The sequence below is a fragment of the Asparagus officinalis genome, chromosome 4 (assembly GCF_001876935.1).
Source record: "Asparagus officinalis chromosome 4, Aspof.V1, whole genome shotgun sequence".
NCBI classification, from domain to species: Eukaryota; Viridiplantae; Streptophyta; class Magnoliopsida; order Asparagales; family Asparagaceae; genus Asparagus; species Asparagus officinalis.
Genome location: NC_033797.1, coordinates 13,401,966 through 13,422,698, shown reverse-complemented (window position 1 = coordinate 13,422,698; position 20,733 = coordinate 13,401,966). Strand labels below are relative to the sequence as shown.

At 35.8% G+C, this 20,733-nt stretch overlaps 2 protein-coding genes across 2 annotated transcripts in view; one reads left to right on the top strand and one right to left on the bottom strand.

Moving 5' to 3' along the window:
• LOC109836670 (protein RETICULATA-RELATED 1, chloroplastic-like) overlaps nt 1-7,035 on the top strand; it is a 12,045-nt gene extending 5,010 nt beyond the window's left edge. Inside the window, exons 6-8 of the mRNA XM_020404643.1 lie at nt 722-786; nt 1,546-1,741; nt 6,615-7,035. Coding sequence (XP_020260232.1) covers nt 722-786; nt 1,546-1,739 — 259 coding nt within the window. The 3' untranslated portion in view covers nt 1,740-1,741; nt 6,615-7,035. The remainder of the gene's footprint in view (nt 1-721; nt 787-1,545; nt 1,742-6,614) is intronic.
• The window catches only part of LOC109838215 (ADP-ribosylation factor GTPase-activating protein AGD4-like), a 30,052-nt gene continuing 17,032 nt past the window's right edge, over nt 7,714-20,733 (bottom strand). Inside the window, exons 19-27 of the mRNA XM_020406672.1 lie at nt 13,936-14,057; nt 13,179-13,254; nt 12,622-13,073; nt 11,851-11,962; nt 10,778-10,899; nt 10,021-10,096; nt 9,464-9,915; nt 8,654-8,804; nt 7,714-8,092 (exon numbers count right to left, since the gene is read on the bottom strand). Of these exons, the coding sequence (XP_020262261.1) occupies nt 8,690-8,804; nt 9,464-9,915; nt 10,021-10,096; nt 10,778-10,899; nt 11,851-11,962; nt 12,622-13,073; nt 13,179-13,254; nt 13,936-14,057 (1,527 nt within the window). The 3' untranslated portion in view covers nt 7,714-8,092; nt 8,654-8,689. The remainder of the gene's footprint in view (nt 8,093-8,653; nt 8,805-9,463; nt 9,916-10,020; nt 10,097-10,777; nt 10,900-11,850; nt 11,963-12,621; nt 13,074-13,178; nt 13,255-13,935; nt 14,058-20,733) is intronic.

Here is a 20,733-nt window from a genome sequence, read left to right as displayed (position 1 = left end):
TATATATTGTAAAATTTTATATCTTTAGTTTATTCCTTTTACAATTTAAAATATGGTGGCGCACATGTAATTATTTGGTTTCTAAATTCATGTCCATGAATCCAATGGAATGTTCTTGAAGGGAAAAAATAGTTAAATAACTCTTATAGAATGTTCTTAAAGGAAATAATAATAATAAAAGAACGAAAAAAAAAATCTTGTAAAATTACTTTTTTACCCTTCAGCTATAGTTGAAACGAGAAGATGTCCACCTTTCATACAAAATTTTCCTTGCCCTCAGTATGTTCTTCATATATTATTATCGATGAGAGGGGAAACTTGGAAAAATCCAAGAAAAGGGGAAAAAAGAAAAAGAAACCACACGTTCGGCACCCCCACATTCCTCTATTTCACCACCCCCTCCCTATGTTCCCCCGTCATGCACGCATGGCGTGCACCAGAAGACTAGTATACATAGTGATATACAAAACTGTGTAATGGTGGCATTTTATGTCTTGATGAACTTTAATCTGGAAGCATGTTCAAGATGGTGCATTGTCTCTTTACATTACAGCATTTTGCACTTATAAATGGAAGGTTCGTCCATGTGATAATCAGCCATTGTGAAATTCTCTTTCATCCTTTTCAGGCATATTATTTTGTAAAGTCATTTAGATGCCTCACTGTCTTTTGGTGTTTTAATATAATAGGCTATGTGAACCATCCCTTTTCTTCTTTTCAGGAGTGTCAAGAAATCAGAAGAGGATGTGCCAGTTCCACCTCTTGTGAAAAGTGCTGCACTTTGGGGTATGCTGTTGTCTTTTCATGTTACCAAATTTTATCAGTCAACTCCTTTTTCTTTCTTCCCTTTCTTATTTCCCTCCAACTTTGAAGAATTCAATTGATGTACAGGCATCTTAAAATTTTGCATGCACATATAAATAAAATTTTAGCATGTACGTCCTCCAATGTTAAATTGTTATAATTTGCACATATATGTTAGAAGAATTTGCATGTGCCCTTGATAATGATACCTAAAATTGAACATTTAGAAAGAGAAATTTCCAGCATAGATATTCTACTCGTTCTCTATGCAAAATTTTATATTTGAAAGCTTGTAACTTAAGTGTTGCTTATGGAAAATTATTTTCACCTGAGGGCAAGGCTTTGACTCTGCTTCAGCATCCATCTTTAAAAAATTAAAAAGAAAATGTATTGGCTCTTTTCCCTATCATGGCATCTCCTCTGATCTGTTTGTAACTAGTTGCTTTTGGTATGAACCACATCCTTCGTTTTCTTGAACTGAAAGGTTCTGTTGCCTGTAACCAGTTAATTTGGTTCCATTATTCACCGTTCATCTTTGATCTTTTACTTAAGAACTTATCCCTCTTGTGCACTGATTCAATGTCTACACGTGATTGTTTTTTATCCAAAAATTATCTACTCGTATTCAGTAGCCAGTCCCTTTTATATATGTGATATACATATTCCTGGGAACATGTAACTAAAACTACTGTTGCGTTAAAAAGCCTACTATGTTCTTAAACCCTGCTTTTGGAACTCCAGGTGTATTTCTCGCGGTTTCTTCCAATACTCGGTACCAGGTCATTAATGGGCTGGAGCGAGTTGTTGAAGCATCACCTCTGGCCAAAAACATCCCACCTATCGCGATGGCTTTCACAGTTGGTGTACGGTTTGCCAACAACATTTATGGCGGTATGCAGTTTGTGGATTGGGCTCGTCTGAGTGGGGTGCAGTGATGGTATGTTCTCTTTCCATTGAAAGTCTTGGATACTGTAAATTTTAAAACAAGGTGACATGGGATATATAGAAAATAGATGTTGATTCAATTTCTTTGTTTCTGAACCACCATTAGTAAGGGCATCTAGATTTACTTTCCACTGAGGTTCTCTAATTGCTTAACCATATTATCCTTGCCTATAATGAAACTGTTAGAAATTTATCAAAATAAATTAAGATTATATCTTGAAATAAATCCGAAATCAAAATAAATGAGAGATAAGAAAATCAGGCCTGACGGGAGCAGTCGTGTATTCACTGTCCTAGAAGATTGAGGACCCGCCTATCGCCCTGGCGGCACTCGGGCGAGAGTGCAGAGCTTCAGCTCAGATGAATGAAGTTGCCCATAAAAAACTAAAATGTAGATGAAAATAATATGTAGGGGAGAGAAGAAAAACAAGAGAAACTTGTTGTATATTTTTCCTTATTATTTTGAGCTCAACATATGGATATATATATAGGGTTGGAAAAGACGTTACAAAACCCGTAATTAATTCCGTAACGTTCGTCATAAATTTTGTAACGTTCCCCATAATTATATGGCCGTTACACATATTTTTAATTGCTAATTAAAACATGTTTTAATTACAAAAATTTATTATTATTCATGAAGGCAAAATTGTCTTTTCTTAACAAAATATCTAACAGTCCCCCCCAAAAGGCAATATTGACTGAAGACTCAGAAATCAATAAATAAATCAAGAAATCATAAAACAAATATAGGTTGGGCAACCTTTCGTATCGTGAATTCGGGAGAGGTAGCTTTCGGCTTTGAACCTTTCCTTAGTGAGTTCATCGCCACCTGAGGGACATAATGGACTAGGCCTTGAATTAGGCCCCTTTAATCAGGTATTGATGAAAACACACACAATACGCTTCATCTATTGAGCAAAGCGGGTTGAGCGTTAAAGGCCATGCTCACAATAAACCGACTCATGAGAGTTTCTAGGGGTTAGCCCAGCCCCCCCTAACCGCGGCCATCACGGTTCCTCTCACGTAGGTAAGTCCTCAAAGGGTACTACAGCTGTTTATTTAATACCCCCCACAATACACGCGTTGGACTTATTAAGAGTAAAACTCAGCCTAGCCAGCTGTATCATAAGAGCATCGTCATCATAGAGAAGGGGTAGTAGCAAATGCTACATAATGATATATAAATATATCTAGGTCGATGCTCCACACGAGTGTCACTAGTCCAGCTTGTTTCTACCACATTGAACCGACATTGGGACTACGTCTCCAAATAAGGGTTGGGTTGCCGCTGTCAGTGACCTCATCTATGGGCTTAACCCCATCTCCCTCGATGAATCCAGAACCACACTCCTGGATAATCCCTTAGTCAAAGAGTCATCAAGATTCTTTTCACAGACTTTACAAAGTCTAGAATCATAACTTTGCCTAGCAGGCGTTGTATTTATTTATCAAGTTCTTATTTTGTAATTAGTCCATCATATTGTTATAAATTGACATTAGGTCATGATCTATGATCATAAAAGATCATAGTCTATGTCTGAAGAGATTGACCTTAATATTTGAACATTTCAAACTAATGTGGAACTAAAAATTCTGCAGTTATGCATATGCACATACATGAATGAAATTAATAATAGATACATGCAGAGCATAATAGGATTTCGTATCTTAAAATATATTTTCGTATCTTAAAATATATTTCATACTTCATAATTCAAATGCATAAAATTTTTAAATTATTCTATTATAAGAGGTTACAAATTGGTTGCCTACAAAGGAGACCGTCCAAATTTAAATCGGTTGCCTACAAATGTGACCTTCCAAATTTAAATTGGTTGTCTACAAAGGAGACCTTCCAAATTTATATTGCCATTTTCTAGTACCACCTCTTATACAAATAATAATAATAATAATATTTGTACATACTAAATTTTTCAAGTGCATTCTTGCATAAAACCTTGTAATTAATCATGTAACAAATGCAAGTTATCTAAAAAGACATATGAACATTTATTGCAATATTCATCAAAATGCAATAAAAGTGATGAACTTTACATTTGAAGATTTGAAATATAATCCACCATATAAAATAGAATTTTAAAAGATGCACCTCTTTGATTTGGTTCGCTCATATATTGATCATTTATCATTAGGCAATATATGATGCAAGAAACGTAATTAAATAAATGCATATGAATTTTTTTTTTCATAATTCCGTTATTGTAATATTCATCAAAATGCAATAAAAATGATGAACTTTACATTTGAAGATTTGAAATATAATCCACCATATAAAATAGAATTTTAAAAAATGCACCTCTTTGATTTGTTCGCTCATATATTGATCATTTATCATTAGGCAATATATGATGCAAGAAGCGTAATTAAATAAATGCATATGAATTATTCTCATAATTCTGGTCCTCTTATTCCAAACCAAAAACTCCTAAAGTGAAAATATTAAAGTTTTACCCGGGTAGTTAGCCAGGTAAGGATAGTAATAGAGGTTGATCAAAGATCAATTAAGTACCTCGTTCCTTGCAGAGCGCATTACGCAACCCTTAAACCTTGCCTTAGACACCAACTAATCCAAGAAAACTTGAATCGGTTCACTCAATGAGTTTTTGTTTCTTAACAGTAACAGAAAACTTTAAAATATTTTCTGCAAGCATTTGATTTGCCTAAGCAATTATACTGCAAGCATATGTTGGATAAGGCCGAGGAGGGGTTTACCTATTGATGTTCGAACCTCATGATTTTCATGTCTTGAGAGTAAAACTCATCTGCTGCAGACAACTGCCACAGAAGTTGCTGAACAAATTTGTATTCACTTTTACCACCTTCTGTACTAAGCTTATTAGATGTATAAGCACTTCAAAGTATGGAATTATTAATAATAGAAGGTACCATATTCATAGTTTAAAGAAATGAAAGCATTAAACCATGAACAAATCCAGATATTTCAAAGCATCTATTTTGTTTTCTTTATTCTTGTCAAAACCATGCATATGAGACTTTCAAACATAAATAAGTATTAAAAGCTCAAATTATTTATTGGTGATCATCAACGTTCAAATACAGAGCATATTTTCTTTAAAAAAAAAACATTTTGAACAGAGAAATAATTCCTCCTTAACAACATATAGTGGAGGTAACCTCATTTTATACTTAAATTGGCGATCTGTTATCAATTAATTATAAAATCAATTACAAGTTGCAATTAATTGTAATTATTTAAGCAATAATTATCAACAATTAAAAAAAATACAATAAATGCAGTAATTAACAGTAATTAAAGCAATTAATTACATGTTTAAGGTTATTTTGGATGAACAGTAACAATTTTAATAAACAGTAATGTTTAATATACATGTACGATGAACCATAAAGAATGGTAGTGGATGCACAATATTTTTTTTTTTAAATTGTATTTTTCCCAAGTGAATAGTAAAATAAGGTTCTGGTGAACAGTACCTTTTATTTTCTAATAGCTATTTAATAGATAACCAAATGAAAGTAACTACAATTAATCATATTAGATGAACAATATCAAAACAGATTATTATTATTTTTTGATGAACAGTAACTTTTAACTATTTTTTCCGAATTAACAGAAATTATTCAGCAATAATTAAAAGCAATTAATTATAGATAAACTTATTTCGGATTTAATAAATCAACAGTTATATAATCAATCTTCTAGATTGTTAGAAATTTATCAAAATAAATTAAGATTATATCTTGAAATAAATCCGAAATCAAAATAAATGAGAGATAAGAAAATCAGGCCTGACGGGAGCAGTCGTGTATTCACTGTCCTAGAAGATTGAGGACCTGCCTATCGCCCTGGCGCAGATGATCCCCTCTCCCCTAGCGGTAAAAACCCCCGGAAACGGCCGGCCTCTACACTCGGGCGAGAGTGCAGAGCTTCAGCTCAGATAAAGGAAGTTGCCCATAAAATAAAATAATAATATCGAGAATATAGTAGCACAAAACCCCGTTATAATTATCTCTCTATTTCTTTTCCTTTTCTTTCTCTCACTGTTTCTTTCTCTCTTCCGTTCACAGAGAGAGAGAGAGAGAGAGGGAGAGGATTAGAGGAATATATAGAGATTTTAAGAGAGAATTGTTATCTCTTGAGAGGGTGATAAAGGGGGGTTTTTATAGGAAAAGAGGAAGATAGGTGGTTACAAGATTGGAGGATTAAACAAAGGAAGAGAAAGAATTAGTAACGGTTTGGGAGAATTATGGGATAATAAATGTGTTTAGAAAAAGTCAATTTGACCTTTTCATAGAAAATATCCAACAGAAACTGGGGTCATGAATAGTCCGAGATGGTGGCGAGATTTCTGCGGTAGTGTAAAGTGCAAATTTTATATCCTTTATATCCTGACTGAAATATGCAGAGGGATCTGTTCCATTGATTTCAGCTAGCATAATTTGATCCTCCTGCAAGTCCAAGTCTGTTTGTGCCACTGCCACTACAGCATATGGAAATTAACTGCTCATGTTGCCTTACTTCCCAGTTGTCTGATTCTTGTAGTACCATTCAAGGGCAAAACCTGGGGGAGTGATTTACCATTACAAAGTCAAAATCTGGAAGAAATCCTCCAAAATCCTCTACTAAGAAATAATCTGGAAGAAACTGAAGATGATAAATTTAAGTAGGGACTTGCAAAGTTGCAATGGGCATGAAAGCCAAATAACTGTAGGAGAAGACGTCATTTACATTTGAAATATAGATGTTCTATTTCGTATTCGTTAAAATATACAATATATTTTCTGGTTTTTGAAACTTTGGATATTTTGCTACATTTCTTCTAGCATATGATGTTTCCTCAAACAAAAAAATATTTTTCTAGATTATGCAGGATTATTCCAAGCCACGGGTGGCTACTGGCGAGGTCATTATAGCCTAGTCCACGGTTTGAGAAGCAGACATTTTTGGTTCTACTTCTCCTGTGGTTGTTGAAATACAAGTGACTGTTAGTTTTTAGCTCACCTATTGAAATTCTTTAAGCGACGGGCTTCAACTGCAGTTGGATTAGGATGTCATACCTAGCAAGTTCTGTATGCCGCATCATGTGGAATTTCTTGGAAAGGGAAGAGAGTGCCGAAGGCTTTATTTATTTATAGATTCAGTAATGTATCAAATAAGCATCCGTGCTCAATATATTTCCGCTGGTATTCTTGCAACCGACTTGTTTATTACTCTTTTTTTCTTTCATGTATTTTTTTGGCTGAATAGTTAATTGTGTTAAAATTTGTGCTTATTGTTTAGCACTGAGACTTGTCAGCTTCTGCATGCTGATTGTCGAAATTGTGCAAGGGGTTGGAAAAAATATGCAATTTTTCAGAATGTATATAATTGCTGAAATACTCTTGCTTGGTTAAATTATGCATCTTTAACCTAAAGTTTGTCTGTAGCATTGGCCTTGTATAATTCAAAGGTTAAGTATAAATATGTTGTGACCGACTTTCCCTCGACAATTTTTCGTTTATTATGACCAACAAGGAAGCACAAGCATTTGCCTGTTTGCCAGCCTTCATGCAAATGATTGCCAGCTCTGCAGGGTTTTTGTGTGTGGGTTGGTGTGGGTGTGTGTTTGGTGTGGGGTGGGGGGGATTAAAAGTTTTTTTCTATGTTCTTGTTACACGTTGATGCAATCCACAAAATAGTATTCTACCTCTTTTCTATTATAAGTTGCCTGTAAGAAAACACTTCCTATAGAGTAGTCCCTGGTGAATCTTACGGCAAAATTTGTTCGTTGTGCCTCTATGAGGTCTCAGGATTATTGATTGCTTACATCTTTATGAAGAAAATACACTTCTCATATTGTTGATAAAAATATGCTAAAAAATGTTTTACTCAGTGTCCAAGGAACACGTCATGAAACCTAGTCAATTGAATAAATGAAATTATCGAACATGTATATGAAAAAGAAAAATACCAAAATCAACTTTCTTCAATTGAAGTTTTCTCTTTGTCCCGTTGGGTGAAAGAACATTAACAGCAATACATCTTTCAGTCTTTAGGTTTACCTCCATGTCATATATCAGCCAAGTTTACAACATGCAAACAGATCCTATCAAATAATTCTTTAAATATACAATACAAAATAAAATAATAATGCGGCTACACCATTGAATCTTGGGGTCATCATCATCTATTAGCACAACAAATTCTGTGACGGTTCTAAAGGTGGAAATTGATGAATTAACCAATAAATGCACTCATGGTCAACATCCTAACTCGGCAATTCTATCTTAAACATTCGGTGATACATCAGCCATCAGGTTGCTTCCAGTTCTCTAGCTTTCAGAGATGATTGGAATCAGTCTGAAATTGAAAAAAAAAAACATAGGTTGGATCAAAATTAAAACCACCGAAAAATGTACTATTGAAAAAATATTAATTGAAAGCAAGGTCATGAAGATTTACATATCAAACAGTAACAAGAGAACATCTCCATGAGATGTGTCAAAATCCAGGAATATAGTAGCATTTGACCTGGCAATTAAGTTTATATTTCTGAAACGTTTCGATGATCCCCCTACTCAGGTCAAATATTTTAATCATAGCTTTTAAAAAAAACATCTCTTCAGTTAATCAGAATAATTGGAATCATTGAACAATTTGTCTGCCGTATACACCTTCATACTAAATTTGGATTTAAAGGTCGCAACTGATGGAATCCTTGTGTTGATTGTGAAAAATGTTTGTTCACGTGTGGATCAATATGAACAAGTATTTATAACAAATAAAAATAAAAAATTTGTCCAAAGCCAAATTGCCTAGTTCTTGTCATTCACACCAAAGACTAGTACGATAAAAAAACTAAAGTACTAAGTGATAATATAGCATTATTCACAAGCAAAAGAACAATTAAATAGGACTTACTGAAGATGATATACAGGGGATATATCTTTTCTTGTCTCACTCATGTCCAGCAAGCAATATGAAGAGTTCTTCATTGGTTATTGCTCCGAGCTCCATGGCTCTTTCCAAAGCAGTTAAGCCTCCACCATCTGTAGTCGATGTACATGCACCTCTGGATGATCACAAAAATGTCAAAGGAGCTAATTTTCAGACCGTAGGTTACTTCTACATGACGAGCTTACTTATAGAAATGTCAACTTTCTAACTACTTGGATAGCGTTTCAAGCATGGGCAGTTAAAATAGAGCCACATGCGTGTCTGATTAGCGTCCAACTCATACATGTTTGACATGTATTGATATCATGTTTCAGATTTATGTAAGATCGCTAAATTTGGTCAATATCTCTACTACTAAAAAATAGAACCAGACTTTTTTTTTGAGAGAGAGAAGTAAAATATTCGTGAAAAGAAATGTCAAAATTTAGACTACTTGGATAGTGTTTCAAGCTTTGATTCTTTCGAGAGAAGATATTTTCAAAATCAAAATCAAGAACAAAACCTAAGAAGCACGAGCAGTTAAAATTGAGTCTCATGTGTCTGATAGTGTCCAACTCGTACATGTTTGACATGTATTGATAACATATTTACGATCTTAATTATAGCTAAATTTGGTAAATATTTCTAGTTACTCAAAAAATAGAACCGGACCCTTTTTTGAGAGAAATAAAATATTCATGCCTAGTGATCATTATCAGTGTTTCAAAATGGCCTAAGAATGTATAGAACTAAGCTTCATTACTCAAAATTTACTGCTCACGGTCATACTCTTACCTCCTAATGAGGTACGACGCAAGGTCATCATTCTTCTTTAAGATACAATGGTGGAGAGGAGTCCTCCCATGGCAGTCTTGTCTATTGATATCAGCACCAAACTGTAGCAACAGTTCCAGCATCACAGGATCACTACCGTGACACGCTAAATGCAATAGTGTACAGCCCTGCAAACAACTTTCTAGCTCACCAGAGTATTTGAGTTTCTCACATGATTGGGGATCTATATGCTTCTCTTTGTACCCACTATCTTTAGCCCTTGAAGTATCTTCAAGATGATAAAGATCAACATTCATCTCATTATATTGAGTGTTTGGATTTACATTTGATGCCACGATAAGACGATATGTTTCTTGTACATTGTTAGTCTTTACTGACTCCCAAATACGGGCAGCAAGAGCTGGGAGATCTGTTTGAGATGTTTCTTTAACGATTAATATTTTATCCACATACTGCAATGCCAAAAACAGACCATGAGATAATAAAGAACAAAGATCAATAATAACGAAGATAAACAAATACAATCTACTAAGCTAATAACAGGTTAGGTATATTACCTTTAAGTGGATGTATTTTTCCTTATCTGCGAAGGCATCTTTAGGACTAGGCTTTTTGGTTGACAATTCACCCATACTGCATCAATGTACTGTAATTAGTCGAATCATAAGGTGAGACATTCAATAACGCATATAAAGTAGTACAACAAAAACAAACATTAAATCTGGGTCTACAACCTCAGCCATTTCCCAGGCCTTGGTAGGGTGATTGAGATACTAGTTCTTAACTATGAAAACTTTACACGGGTAGACACAAAGCGTACAGATTAATGAAAGAGCATGTGCAAGAGCTTTTCTCTGACTGTAGGCAAATTCATATACCATAACTCTTGACTTTACTTTTTCTTATGTACTAAGATTACCTTATAAACAAATGACTTTCCAGTAAACTGAAGCAGATCAATTCAGTACATAACTTTTCAAATTATGAGAAGACAATGAACTAAGAAGGCTGACTTCGTCGGATCACACATTTTCATAAAAAAGTTTCAATCTCCAAGCACAAAATGTTTCCATATGGACCGGACAACATTTATGGATAAAATCCTAACTGCCAAATAAAGACTGAGATATTAACTGCGATCTTGCGAATTTTAATTTCAAAGACAACTGAACCAACCAGCAAAGTTCTCGAAGGAACAAGATATATGAAGATGGGAAAAGGCATATTATTCATGACAATCTATATATTACCTTGTTTATTAAGAGTTCATAAAAGTAAGCAACTCAAAACTTATTCATCTTGTGAAACTTTTACCTTTCTTCTTGAAGTAGAAGCAATTCCTCCCACACAGAATTACAATAAGTATTGCCAAGCCTACCGAATAAATCCAAGATGGTGGGCTCCCAAACCTTCACATCTAACGTTAGAGATCTCACCTATAATACATAATGAAATGTTAGGATAACCTAACCAATAATAATAATAATAAAGAAACTGTTCTAGTTATGCATTGACAGAGCATGAGACTCTTTTGGTATCCTATTAAGCAGTGTTTCTCCTTATGGTATGGTAGATCTGAAGGAAATCTCTATAACCAAGACCAATGTAGTTGGTCAAAATAGAAGTCCAATCTACAAAGATTCTGCTACTATATCTTTGCAGCTCCTAACGCATTGCCATCCCACCACAGTCATCTAAGCCCATCAAACAAAAATTCAAAGGTTCCAGAATGAATTGACCAAGTTCTACAACCAGTTATCAACTTAAAATTCCGCTAACCAATCACACTTGCAGATATACATTCTATGGTCAAAATACATTCTATGGTATTTATATTCTCAAATAGCTATTGTATCTTTGCAAAAAGATTCTCCTATAGTTTCACCGTCATTAGATTATCCTCCAAAAGCTAAAACGGGCATTCAGATGAAACAAACATCACACTGTATCTTGACCATAGATTATCCTCCAAAAGCTAAAACGGGCATTCAGATGAAACAAACATCACACTGTATCTTGACCATCATAGCTTTTAAAAAAAACATCTCTTCAGTTAATCAGAATAATTGGAATCATTGAACAATTTGTCTGCCGTATACACCTTCATACTAAATTTGGATTTAAAGGTCGCAACTGATGGAATCCTTGTGTTGATTGTGAAAAATGTTTGTTCACGTGTGGATCAATATGAACAAGTATTTATAACAAATAAAAATAAAAAATTTGTCCAAAGCCAAATTGCCTAGTTCTTGTCATTCACACCAAAGACTAGTACGATAAAAAAACTAAAGTACTAAGTGATAATATAGCATTATTCACAAGCAAAAGAACAATTAAATAGGACTTACTGAAGATGATATACAGGGGATATATCTTTTCTTGTCTCACTCATGTCCAGCAAGCAATATGAAGAGTTCTTCATTGGTTATTGCTCCGAGCTCCATGGCTCTTTCCAAAGCAGTTAAGCCTCCACCATCTGTAGTCGATGTACATGCACCTCTGGATGATCACAAAAATGTCAAAGGAGCTAATTTTCAGACCGTAGGTTACTTCTACATGACGAGCTTACTTATAGAAATGTCAACTTTCTAACTACTTGGATAGCGTTTCAAGCATGGGCAGTTAAAATAGAGCCACATGCGTGTCTGATTAGCGTCCAACTCATACATGTTTGACATGTATTGATATCATGTTTCAGATTTATGTAAGATCGCTAAATTTGGTCAATATCTCTACTACTAAAAAATAGAACCAGACTTTTTTTTTGAGAGAGAGAAGTAAAATATTCGTGAAAAGAAATGTCAAAATTTAGACTACTTGGATAGTGTTTCAAGCTTTGATTCTTTCGAGAGAAGATATTTTCAAAATCAAAATCAAGAACAAAACCTAAGAAGCACGAGCAGTTAAAATTGAGTCTCATGTGTCTGATAGTGTCCAACTCGTACATGTTTGACATGTATTGATAACATATTTACGATCTTAATTATAGCTAAATTTGGTAAATATTTCTAGTTACTCAAAAAATAGAACCGGACCCTTTTTTGAGAGAAATAAAATATTCATGCCTAGTGATCATTATCAGTGTTTCAAAATGGCCTAAGAATGTATAGAACTAAGCTTCATTACTCAAAATTTACTGCTCACGGTCATACTCTTACCTCCTAATGAGGTACGACGCAAGGTCATCATTCTTCTTTAAGATACAATGGTGGAGAGGAGTCCTCCCATGGCAGTCTTGTCTATTGATATCAGCACCAAACTGTAGCAACAGTTCCAGCATCACAGGATCACTACCGTGACACGCTAAATGCAATAGTGTACAGCCCTGCAAACAACTTTCTAGCTCACCAGAGTATTTGAGTTTCTCACATGATTGGGGATCTATATGCTTCTCTTTGTACCCACTATCTTTAGCCCTTGAAGTATCTTCAAGATGATAAAGATCAACATTCATCTCATTATATTGAGTGTTTGGATTTACATTTGATGCCACGATAAGACGATATGTTTCTTGTACATTGTTAGTCTTTACTGACTCCCAAATACGGGCAGCAAGAGCTGGGAGATCTGTTTGAGATGTTTCTTTAACGATTAATATTTTATCCACATACTGCAATGCCAAAAACAGACCATGAGATAATAAAGAACAAAGATCAATAATAACGAAGATAAACAAATACAATCTACTAAGCTAATAACAGGTTAGGTATATTACCTTTAAGTGGATGTATTTTTCCTTATCTGCGAAGGCATCTTTAGGACTAGGCTTTTTGGTTGACAATTCACCCATACTGCATCAATGTACTGTAATTAGTCGAATCATAAGGTGAGACATTCAATAACGCATATAAAGTAGTACAACAAAAACAAACATTAAATCTGGGTCTACAACCTCAGCCATTTCCCAGGCCTTGGTAGGGTGATTGAGATACTAGTTCTTAACTATGAAAACTTTACACGGGTAGACACAAAGCGTACAGATTAATGAAAGAGCATGTGCAAGAGCTTTTCTCTGACTGTAGGCAAATTCATATACCATAACTCTTGACTTTACTTTTTCTTATGTACTAAGATTACCTTATAAACAAATGACTTTCCAGTAAACTGAAGCAGATCAATTCAGTACATAACTTTTCAAATTATGAGAAGACAATGAACTAAGAAGGCTGACTTCGTCGGATCACACATTTTCATAAAAAAGTTTCAATCTCCAAGCACAAAATGTTTCCATATGGACCGGACAACATTTATGGATAAAATCCTAACTGCCAAATAAAGACTGAGATATTAACTGCGATCTTGCGAATTTTAATTTCAAAGACAACTGAACCAACCAGCAAAGTTCTCGAAGGAACAAGATATATGAAGATGGGAAAAGGCATATTATTCATGACAATCTATATATTACCTTGTTTATTAAGAGTTCATAAAAGTAAGCAACTCAAAACTTATTCATCTTGTGAAACTTTTACCTTTCTTCTTGAAGTAGAAGCAATTCCTCCCACACAGAATTACAATAAGTATTGCCAAGCCTACCGAATAAATCCAAGATGGTGGGCTCCCAAACCTTCACATCTAACGTTAGAGATCTCACCTATAATACATAATGAAATGTTAGGATAACCTAACCAATAATAATAATAATAAAGAAACTGTTCTAGTTATGCATTGACAGAGCATGAGACTCTTTTGGTATCCTATTAAGCAGTGTTTCTCCTTATGGTATGGTAGATCTGAAGGAAATCTCTATAACCAAGACCAATGTAGTTGGTCAAAATAGAAGTCCAATCTACAAAGATTCTGCTACTATATCTTTGCAGCTCCTAACGCATTGCCATCCCACCACAGTCATCTAAGCCCATCAAACAAAAATTCAAAGGTTCCAGAATGAATTGACCAAGTTCTACAACCAGTTATCAACTTAAAATTCCGCTAACCAATCACACTTGCAGATATACATTCTATGGTCAAAATACATTCTATGGTATTTATATTCTCAAATAGCTATTGTATCTTTGCAAAAAGATTCTCCTATATTTTCACCGTCATTAGATTATCCTCCAAAAGCTAAAACGGGCATTCAGATGAAACAAACATACACTGTATCCCCAACCTGGCTTAAGCTTGACTAAAGAAAAACCAAGGGTTTTTTTTGAACTTGTAATAATCCTCAGGGTAACCCTCTTCTAGCTGGAAGGATATACTATAGGTCAAGACAACAATGAGCAAACTCGGCCCAACCTGGCTTAAGCTTGACTAAAGAAAAACCAAGGGTTTTTTTTGAACTTGTAATAATCCTCAGGGTAACCCTCTTCTAGCTGGAAGGATATACTATAGGTCAAGACAACAATGAGCAAACTCGGCCACATCACAAAATTCTAGTGACTGTTTGATAGTAGATAGACCTCTTCCGGATAATTGTAGTCTAAATCCATGCAAACAATGACACAAGGAGCAGCCCTCAACGTTCCCCAGATCCTGTGAAATCTAGACAGAAGGTAAGATGTGATAATTTACAGTAAAGACAGCATCTCACATCCTCTGAAGGGATTTAACAAATATCTCAAGCAAGAATCTCATAGCCACCCATCTTTGACGCTACATTGCAAAGAACTATCCAACAAAAACCATTTGTTTTAGCTAGGGGCTAAAACAAATTAGTTGTTGAAGAGAGATCTACCATTTCTGGGGGTGCAAACAAAGTGTAGAATTGTACAGATAATTAGGAATATTAATTAGGATATTTTATGCTTTATTTAGAGATATAATTTGTTAGGATTCCTTGTTAGTTTTATCGCATATTATTCCAAAATTAGTTCCTAATTTGTTGGGATTCTCTCATAAAGAGATTTCCTATTTTTTCTGTTTTGATTCCTATTTTGGTGGAAGAAGAAAGTCGTCCTGGACTCTGTACATTAGGGAAAATTCCCTTCCTTTTCATATGATGAGAATTCAGCATATCTTCCTCAATTTTTTCTTCATGGTATCAGAGCAAATCTCTAAACCCTAGAATATCTTTCCCGTGTTGTTCTCTTCATGACAAAATACGGCATGGCCTCTAATTCCACTTCATCAGATGTCACCTCTAGATCTGATTCTATCACTCCTGGTTCTGTTCCAGTTATTCCAGAGTCCTCTTCTCAGCCCATCACCAACCACAAACTGCAGGGTCATAATTTCCTTCAGTGGTCCCAATCCGTGTTTATGTTCATATGTGATAGAGGCAAAGATGGACATCTTACCGGTGAAGTTGTTGCCCCAGAAGCCACAGATCTGAAGTATAGAGCCTGGAGAACTGATGATCATTTAGTTATGTCATGGCTGATCACCTCGATGACAACAGAAGTTGGTGAAAATTTTTTGCTTTACAAAACAACAAAGGATATATGGGAGGCTGCTCGTGAAACCTATTCTAGTACTGAGAATTACTCGGTGTTATTTGACATTGAGACTAGGTTATATGATCTACGTCAAGGAGATTCCAGTGTAACTCAATATTTTAATCTGCTTACACGCTATTGGTTGCAACTCGACATGTATGAGGCTTACTCCTGGAAGTGCTCAGATGATTCGGCCCTTTATAAGAAAATCATTGAGCAAAAGAGAACTTTTAGGTTTCTCTTAGGCCTCAACCAAGATCTGGACGAAGTAAGAGGGAGAATAATAGGGATAAAACCCCTACCTACCATCCATGAGGCCTTTGCTGAAGTCAGGAGGGAAGAGAGCCGAAAGAAATTAATGATGTCTGATAATCAACCCTCACTCAACACCGAAGGATCAGCCATGTACACCCACAACTCCTCCCTTGATAATAAGTTCAGGAAAAGTGGTCGTCCTTGGTGTGACTATTGCAAAAGGGTAGGACATATGAAGGACACATGTCGAAAATTGCATGGCAAACCAGCGGATTGGAAATCAGCCCGCAAGAATGAACATAGTATTCAGGCACGTGCAACAACTACTTCAGAGAACAATGCCAGTTCTTGTCCCTTTACTAAGACACAGATTGATGCTCTACAGCAGCTCCTTGGGCATATCTCCACCACATCTCAATTATCTCAGGCACCTTCTACTGATCCTCCCACTAGTTTGTTAGCCCATCAAGGTATTCCTCACACTACTTATGTTGTGCAAAACAGTAAATCCAAACCATGGATTGTTGACTCAGGCGCTTTAGACCACATGGCTAGTGACATCACTGCCTTCCTAAGCTACAAACCGTGTGCAAATCACTCTGCAGTCCACATAGCTGATGGAACTTTCTCAGCAGTGACAGGAACTGGGTCAATACAATTGACCCCAAATCTCTATCTTTCTGATGTACTTTATGTTCCAAACTTAGACTGCAATTTTCTTTCCATTAGCAAACTTACACGAGACTTGAAGTGTATAACTAAGTTTTATTCTAATCTTTGGGAATTTCAGGTGGAGGATTCGGGGAAGGTGATTGGCAGTGCTAAGGAGCGTGGATGCCTATATTTGCTTCAAGGAGATCAAGCTTCTTCTTCATGTCATATTTCAAAGTCCAGTGTCAATTCAGTTGGTCTTGTTTTCAATTCTGTTTTTCTCAATTCAATTGTTTCTAATTCTGCTGAGTGTCAAGTTATGTTATGACATTTTCACCTTGGTCATCCAAACTTTATGTACCTTGAAAAGATATTTCCACATCTATTTATCAATAAAAGGTTCAATTCTTATCAATGTGAAATTTGCCAACTTTCCAAACATACTAGACATGTGTACTCTAGCCTACAATATAAACCCTCTCACCCTTTTTCAGTCATTCATAGTGATATATGAGGGCCTTCACGTGTTAAAAACATTAATGGTACTAGATGGTTCATTTCTTTTATTGACGAACATACAAGAACTACTTGGACATTTCTAATGAAAGAAAAATCTGAGACATCAATAATTTTTCAAACCTTTCATTCCATGATCTCAACCCAATTCCAAAGCAAAATTCAAGTTTTTAAAACTGATAATGCTAAGGATTATTTCAACTCTACTCTTGGTCCATATCTATCCAAACATGGAATCGTTCATATTAGTTCTTGTGTTGATACTCCTCAACGAAATGGCGTCGCTGAGCGGAAAAATAGACACCAACTAGAAATGGCTCGGTCTCTCATGTTTTCTAATCATGTTCCTAAACATTTTTTGGGGGGAGCTATTCTCACTACCACATATCTTATAAACAGAATGCCTAGCCGTGTACTTGCCTTCAAGTCCCCTCGCCAAACTCTGCTAGGCATACATCCTCATCTCAGGTCTTTCTCATCTGACCTTCCTATAAAGGTATTTGGTTGTATCTCTTTTGTCCATATTCATCAACACAATCGTTCTAAACTTGATCCTAAATCACTCAAATGTGTGTTTCTTCTCTTTTGTCCATATTCATCAACACAATCGTTCTAAACTTGATCCTAAATCACTCAAATGTGTGTTTCTTGGTTATTCCTCCAACCACAAAGGCTAATCGTTCTAAACTTGATCCTAAATCACTCAAATGTGTGTTTCTTGGTTATTCCTCCAACCACAAAGGCTACAAATGTTATTCCCCTCTCACTCAAAAGGTTTATCACTCTATGGACGTCACATTTTTTGAAAATCAGCCTTACTTTCCTAAATCCCAAATTCAGGGGGAGACTTCTAAGGAATTTCAGATTTGGGACACTTTTCAATATACTCAAGCTGTTTTTCCTATTTTCCCTAACAAATCTGTACCTCCTCTATCTGATTCTGCATCCATTCCAACTCCAGTGTCAAATGAACCTACTATTGAGCCCACTCCTGACTTCACTAGTACTGAAGTCACTCATAACTCTCAAACATCCCAGCATCAAAATTTGATGTCATTATCTACTCAAGAAGAAGGCGACCTGCTGAGCAAATAGAGGCCAACATGCAGCCACAAGACTGCCAAGTACCTGATCCTAATCCACCTACCTCAGGTCATGAAGGTATGAATTTACTTGTACCTATCAATATTGATGATTCTTCTCTGCCCATTGCTCAAAGAAAGGGTGTCAAGAAATGCATCACTCACCCAATTGAGAAGTATGTGGCCTACGGAAATTTATTGCCATCCTACAAAACCTTTATTTCTCAGCTTAACAGTGTGCAAATTCCTCAGTCAATTCAAGAGGCTCTCAAAGATCCGGCCTGGAAACATGCTGTAGAGGAAGAAATTCGAGCATTAGAAAGTAATGGTACTTGGACACTCACTGAACTGCCGAAAGGAAAAAGTTTAGTTGGATGCAAATGGATTTTCACAGTGAAATATCAAGCAAATAGTAGTGTGGAAAGGCTTAAAGCTAGACTTGTGGCAAAGGGGTTCACTCAGTCTTATGGTTATGGTATTGATTACCAAGAGACGTTTGCTCCTGTTGCTAAGTTAAACACGGTGAGAGTGCTTTTATCCCTAGCGGTGAATCTGGATTGGCCATTGTATCAACTAGATGTCAAGAACGCTTTCTTGAATGGAGACCTTGAAGAGGAAGTTTACATGCAGATTCCTCCTGGAATGGAAAATGCTTCAAACAGCAAGTTGGTTTACAAATTAAAAAGGTCCTTATACGACCTAAAGCAGTCACCTCGTGCATGGTTCGATTGGTTTACTAAGGCTGTGAAGAAAAATAGCTACTGTCAGTGCCAATCTGGTCACACACTGTTTGTGAAACTCTCGACAAAGGGTAACATTGTTATTCTGATAGTATATGTAGATGACATCATTATAACAGGAGATGATGGTGAAGAAATTCTCAGTCTCAAAAAGATGCTTGCAAAAGAATTTGAGATTAAGGATCTGGGAAACCTCAAATACTTTCTTGGGATGGAAGTTGCTAGATCCAAGGATGGAATAGTCATATCTCAGAGAAAATACATTCTGGACTTGTTGAAGGAAACCGACATGCTTGGGTGTAAGCCAACCGATACACTAATGGATTCCAATCTCAGAGCAAATAAAAGTGGAGAAGTAATTCCAGTTGACAAGGGAATGTATCAAAGGCTTGTAGGGAAGTTAATTTATCTATCCCATACGAGACCAGATATTGCCTATTCGGTCAGCATCATAAGTCAACATATGAACAGCCCTAATGAAGATCATTTGGAAGCAGTGAATAGAGTTCTGAGGTACCTAAAAATGATTCCTGGACACAGGTTAATCATCAGGAAATCTACAAATCGAAAGCTAGAGGTTTACACGGATGCTAGTTGGGCGGGAGAGTTGACCGACAGAAGATCTACAACTGGCTATTGTTCACATGTTTGGGGCAATCTAGTAACATGGAGAAGCAAAAAGCAGATTGTAGTATCTCGAAGCAGTGCAGAATCAGAGTACCAAGCATTAGCTTTGGGAATATGTGAAGGCATGTGGATTCAGAGATTATTAAAGGAGCTCAAGGTAGAGGTGGATGGCATGGTTAGGATGCTAAGTGATAGTCAGGCAGCAATCAATATTGCAAAGAATCCTGCTCATCATGACAGGACTAAACACATTGAAATTGACAGGCATTTCATCTCCGAAAAGGTCAACACTGGTGTTGTGGAGCTGAACTGCGTACCATCACGGTTTCAGATTGCAGGTATCCTTACAAAAGCTCTTCCAAGAGCCAACTTTGAAGAACTCAGCGTCAAGCTTAGATTGTATAGCATATACAACCCAGCTTGAGGGGGAGTGTAGAATTGTACAGATAATTAGGAATATTAATTAGGATATTTTATGCTTTATTTAGAGATATAATTTGTTAGGATTCCTTGTTAGTTTTATCAGATATTATTCCAAAATTAGCTCCTAATTTGTTGGGATTCTCTCATAAAGAGATTTTCTATTTTTTCTGTTTTGATTCCTATTTTGGTGGAAGAAGAAAGTCGTCCTGGACTCTGTACATAAGGGAAAATTCCCTTCCTTTTCATATGATGAGAATTCAGAATATCTTCCTCAATTTTTTCTTCACAAAGAAACAAGGACAAGCACTCGAAATTCAATTTAGACAAAAGTAAGATAAATTAACTCAAACTACAGAACATATTATCATGGAGCAAATTAAAGAGTCAAATGGAAACACCACGTCTCATTTTCTCTCTAGGATTTTAACAAATATCTTAGTGACTAATTGCTTTATGCACCCTTTTGACTCCCACTTGGAAAAAAACCTGAGTACGCTCATATGATAAGGTTCTTTTTTCCTTAATTGTGGAGTTACCATGGAGGTGCACTGGTCTAGTGTGTCTTTTCTTTTCCTTTTGTCTTTGGTGGGTGTTGT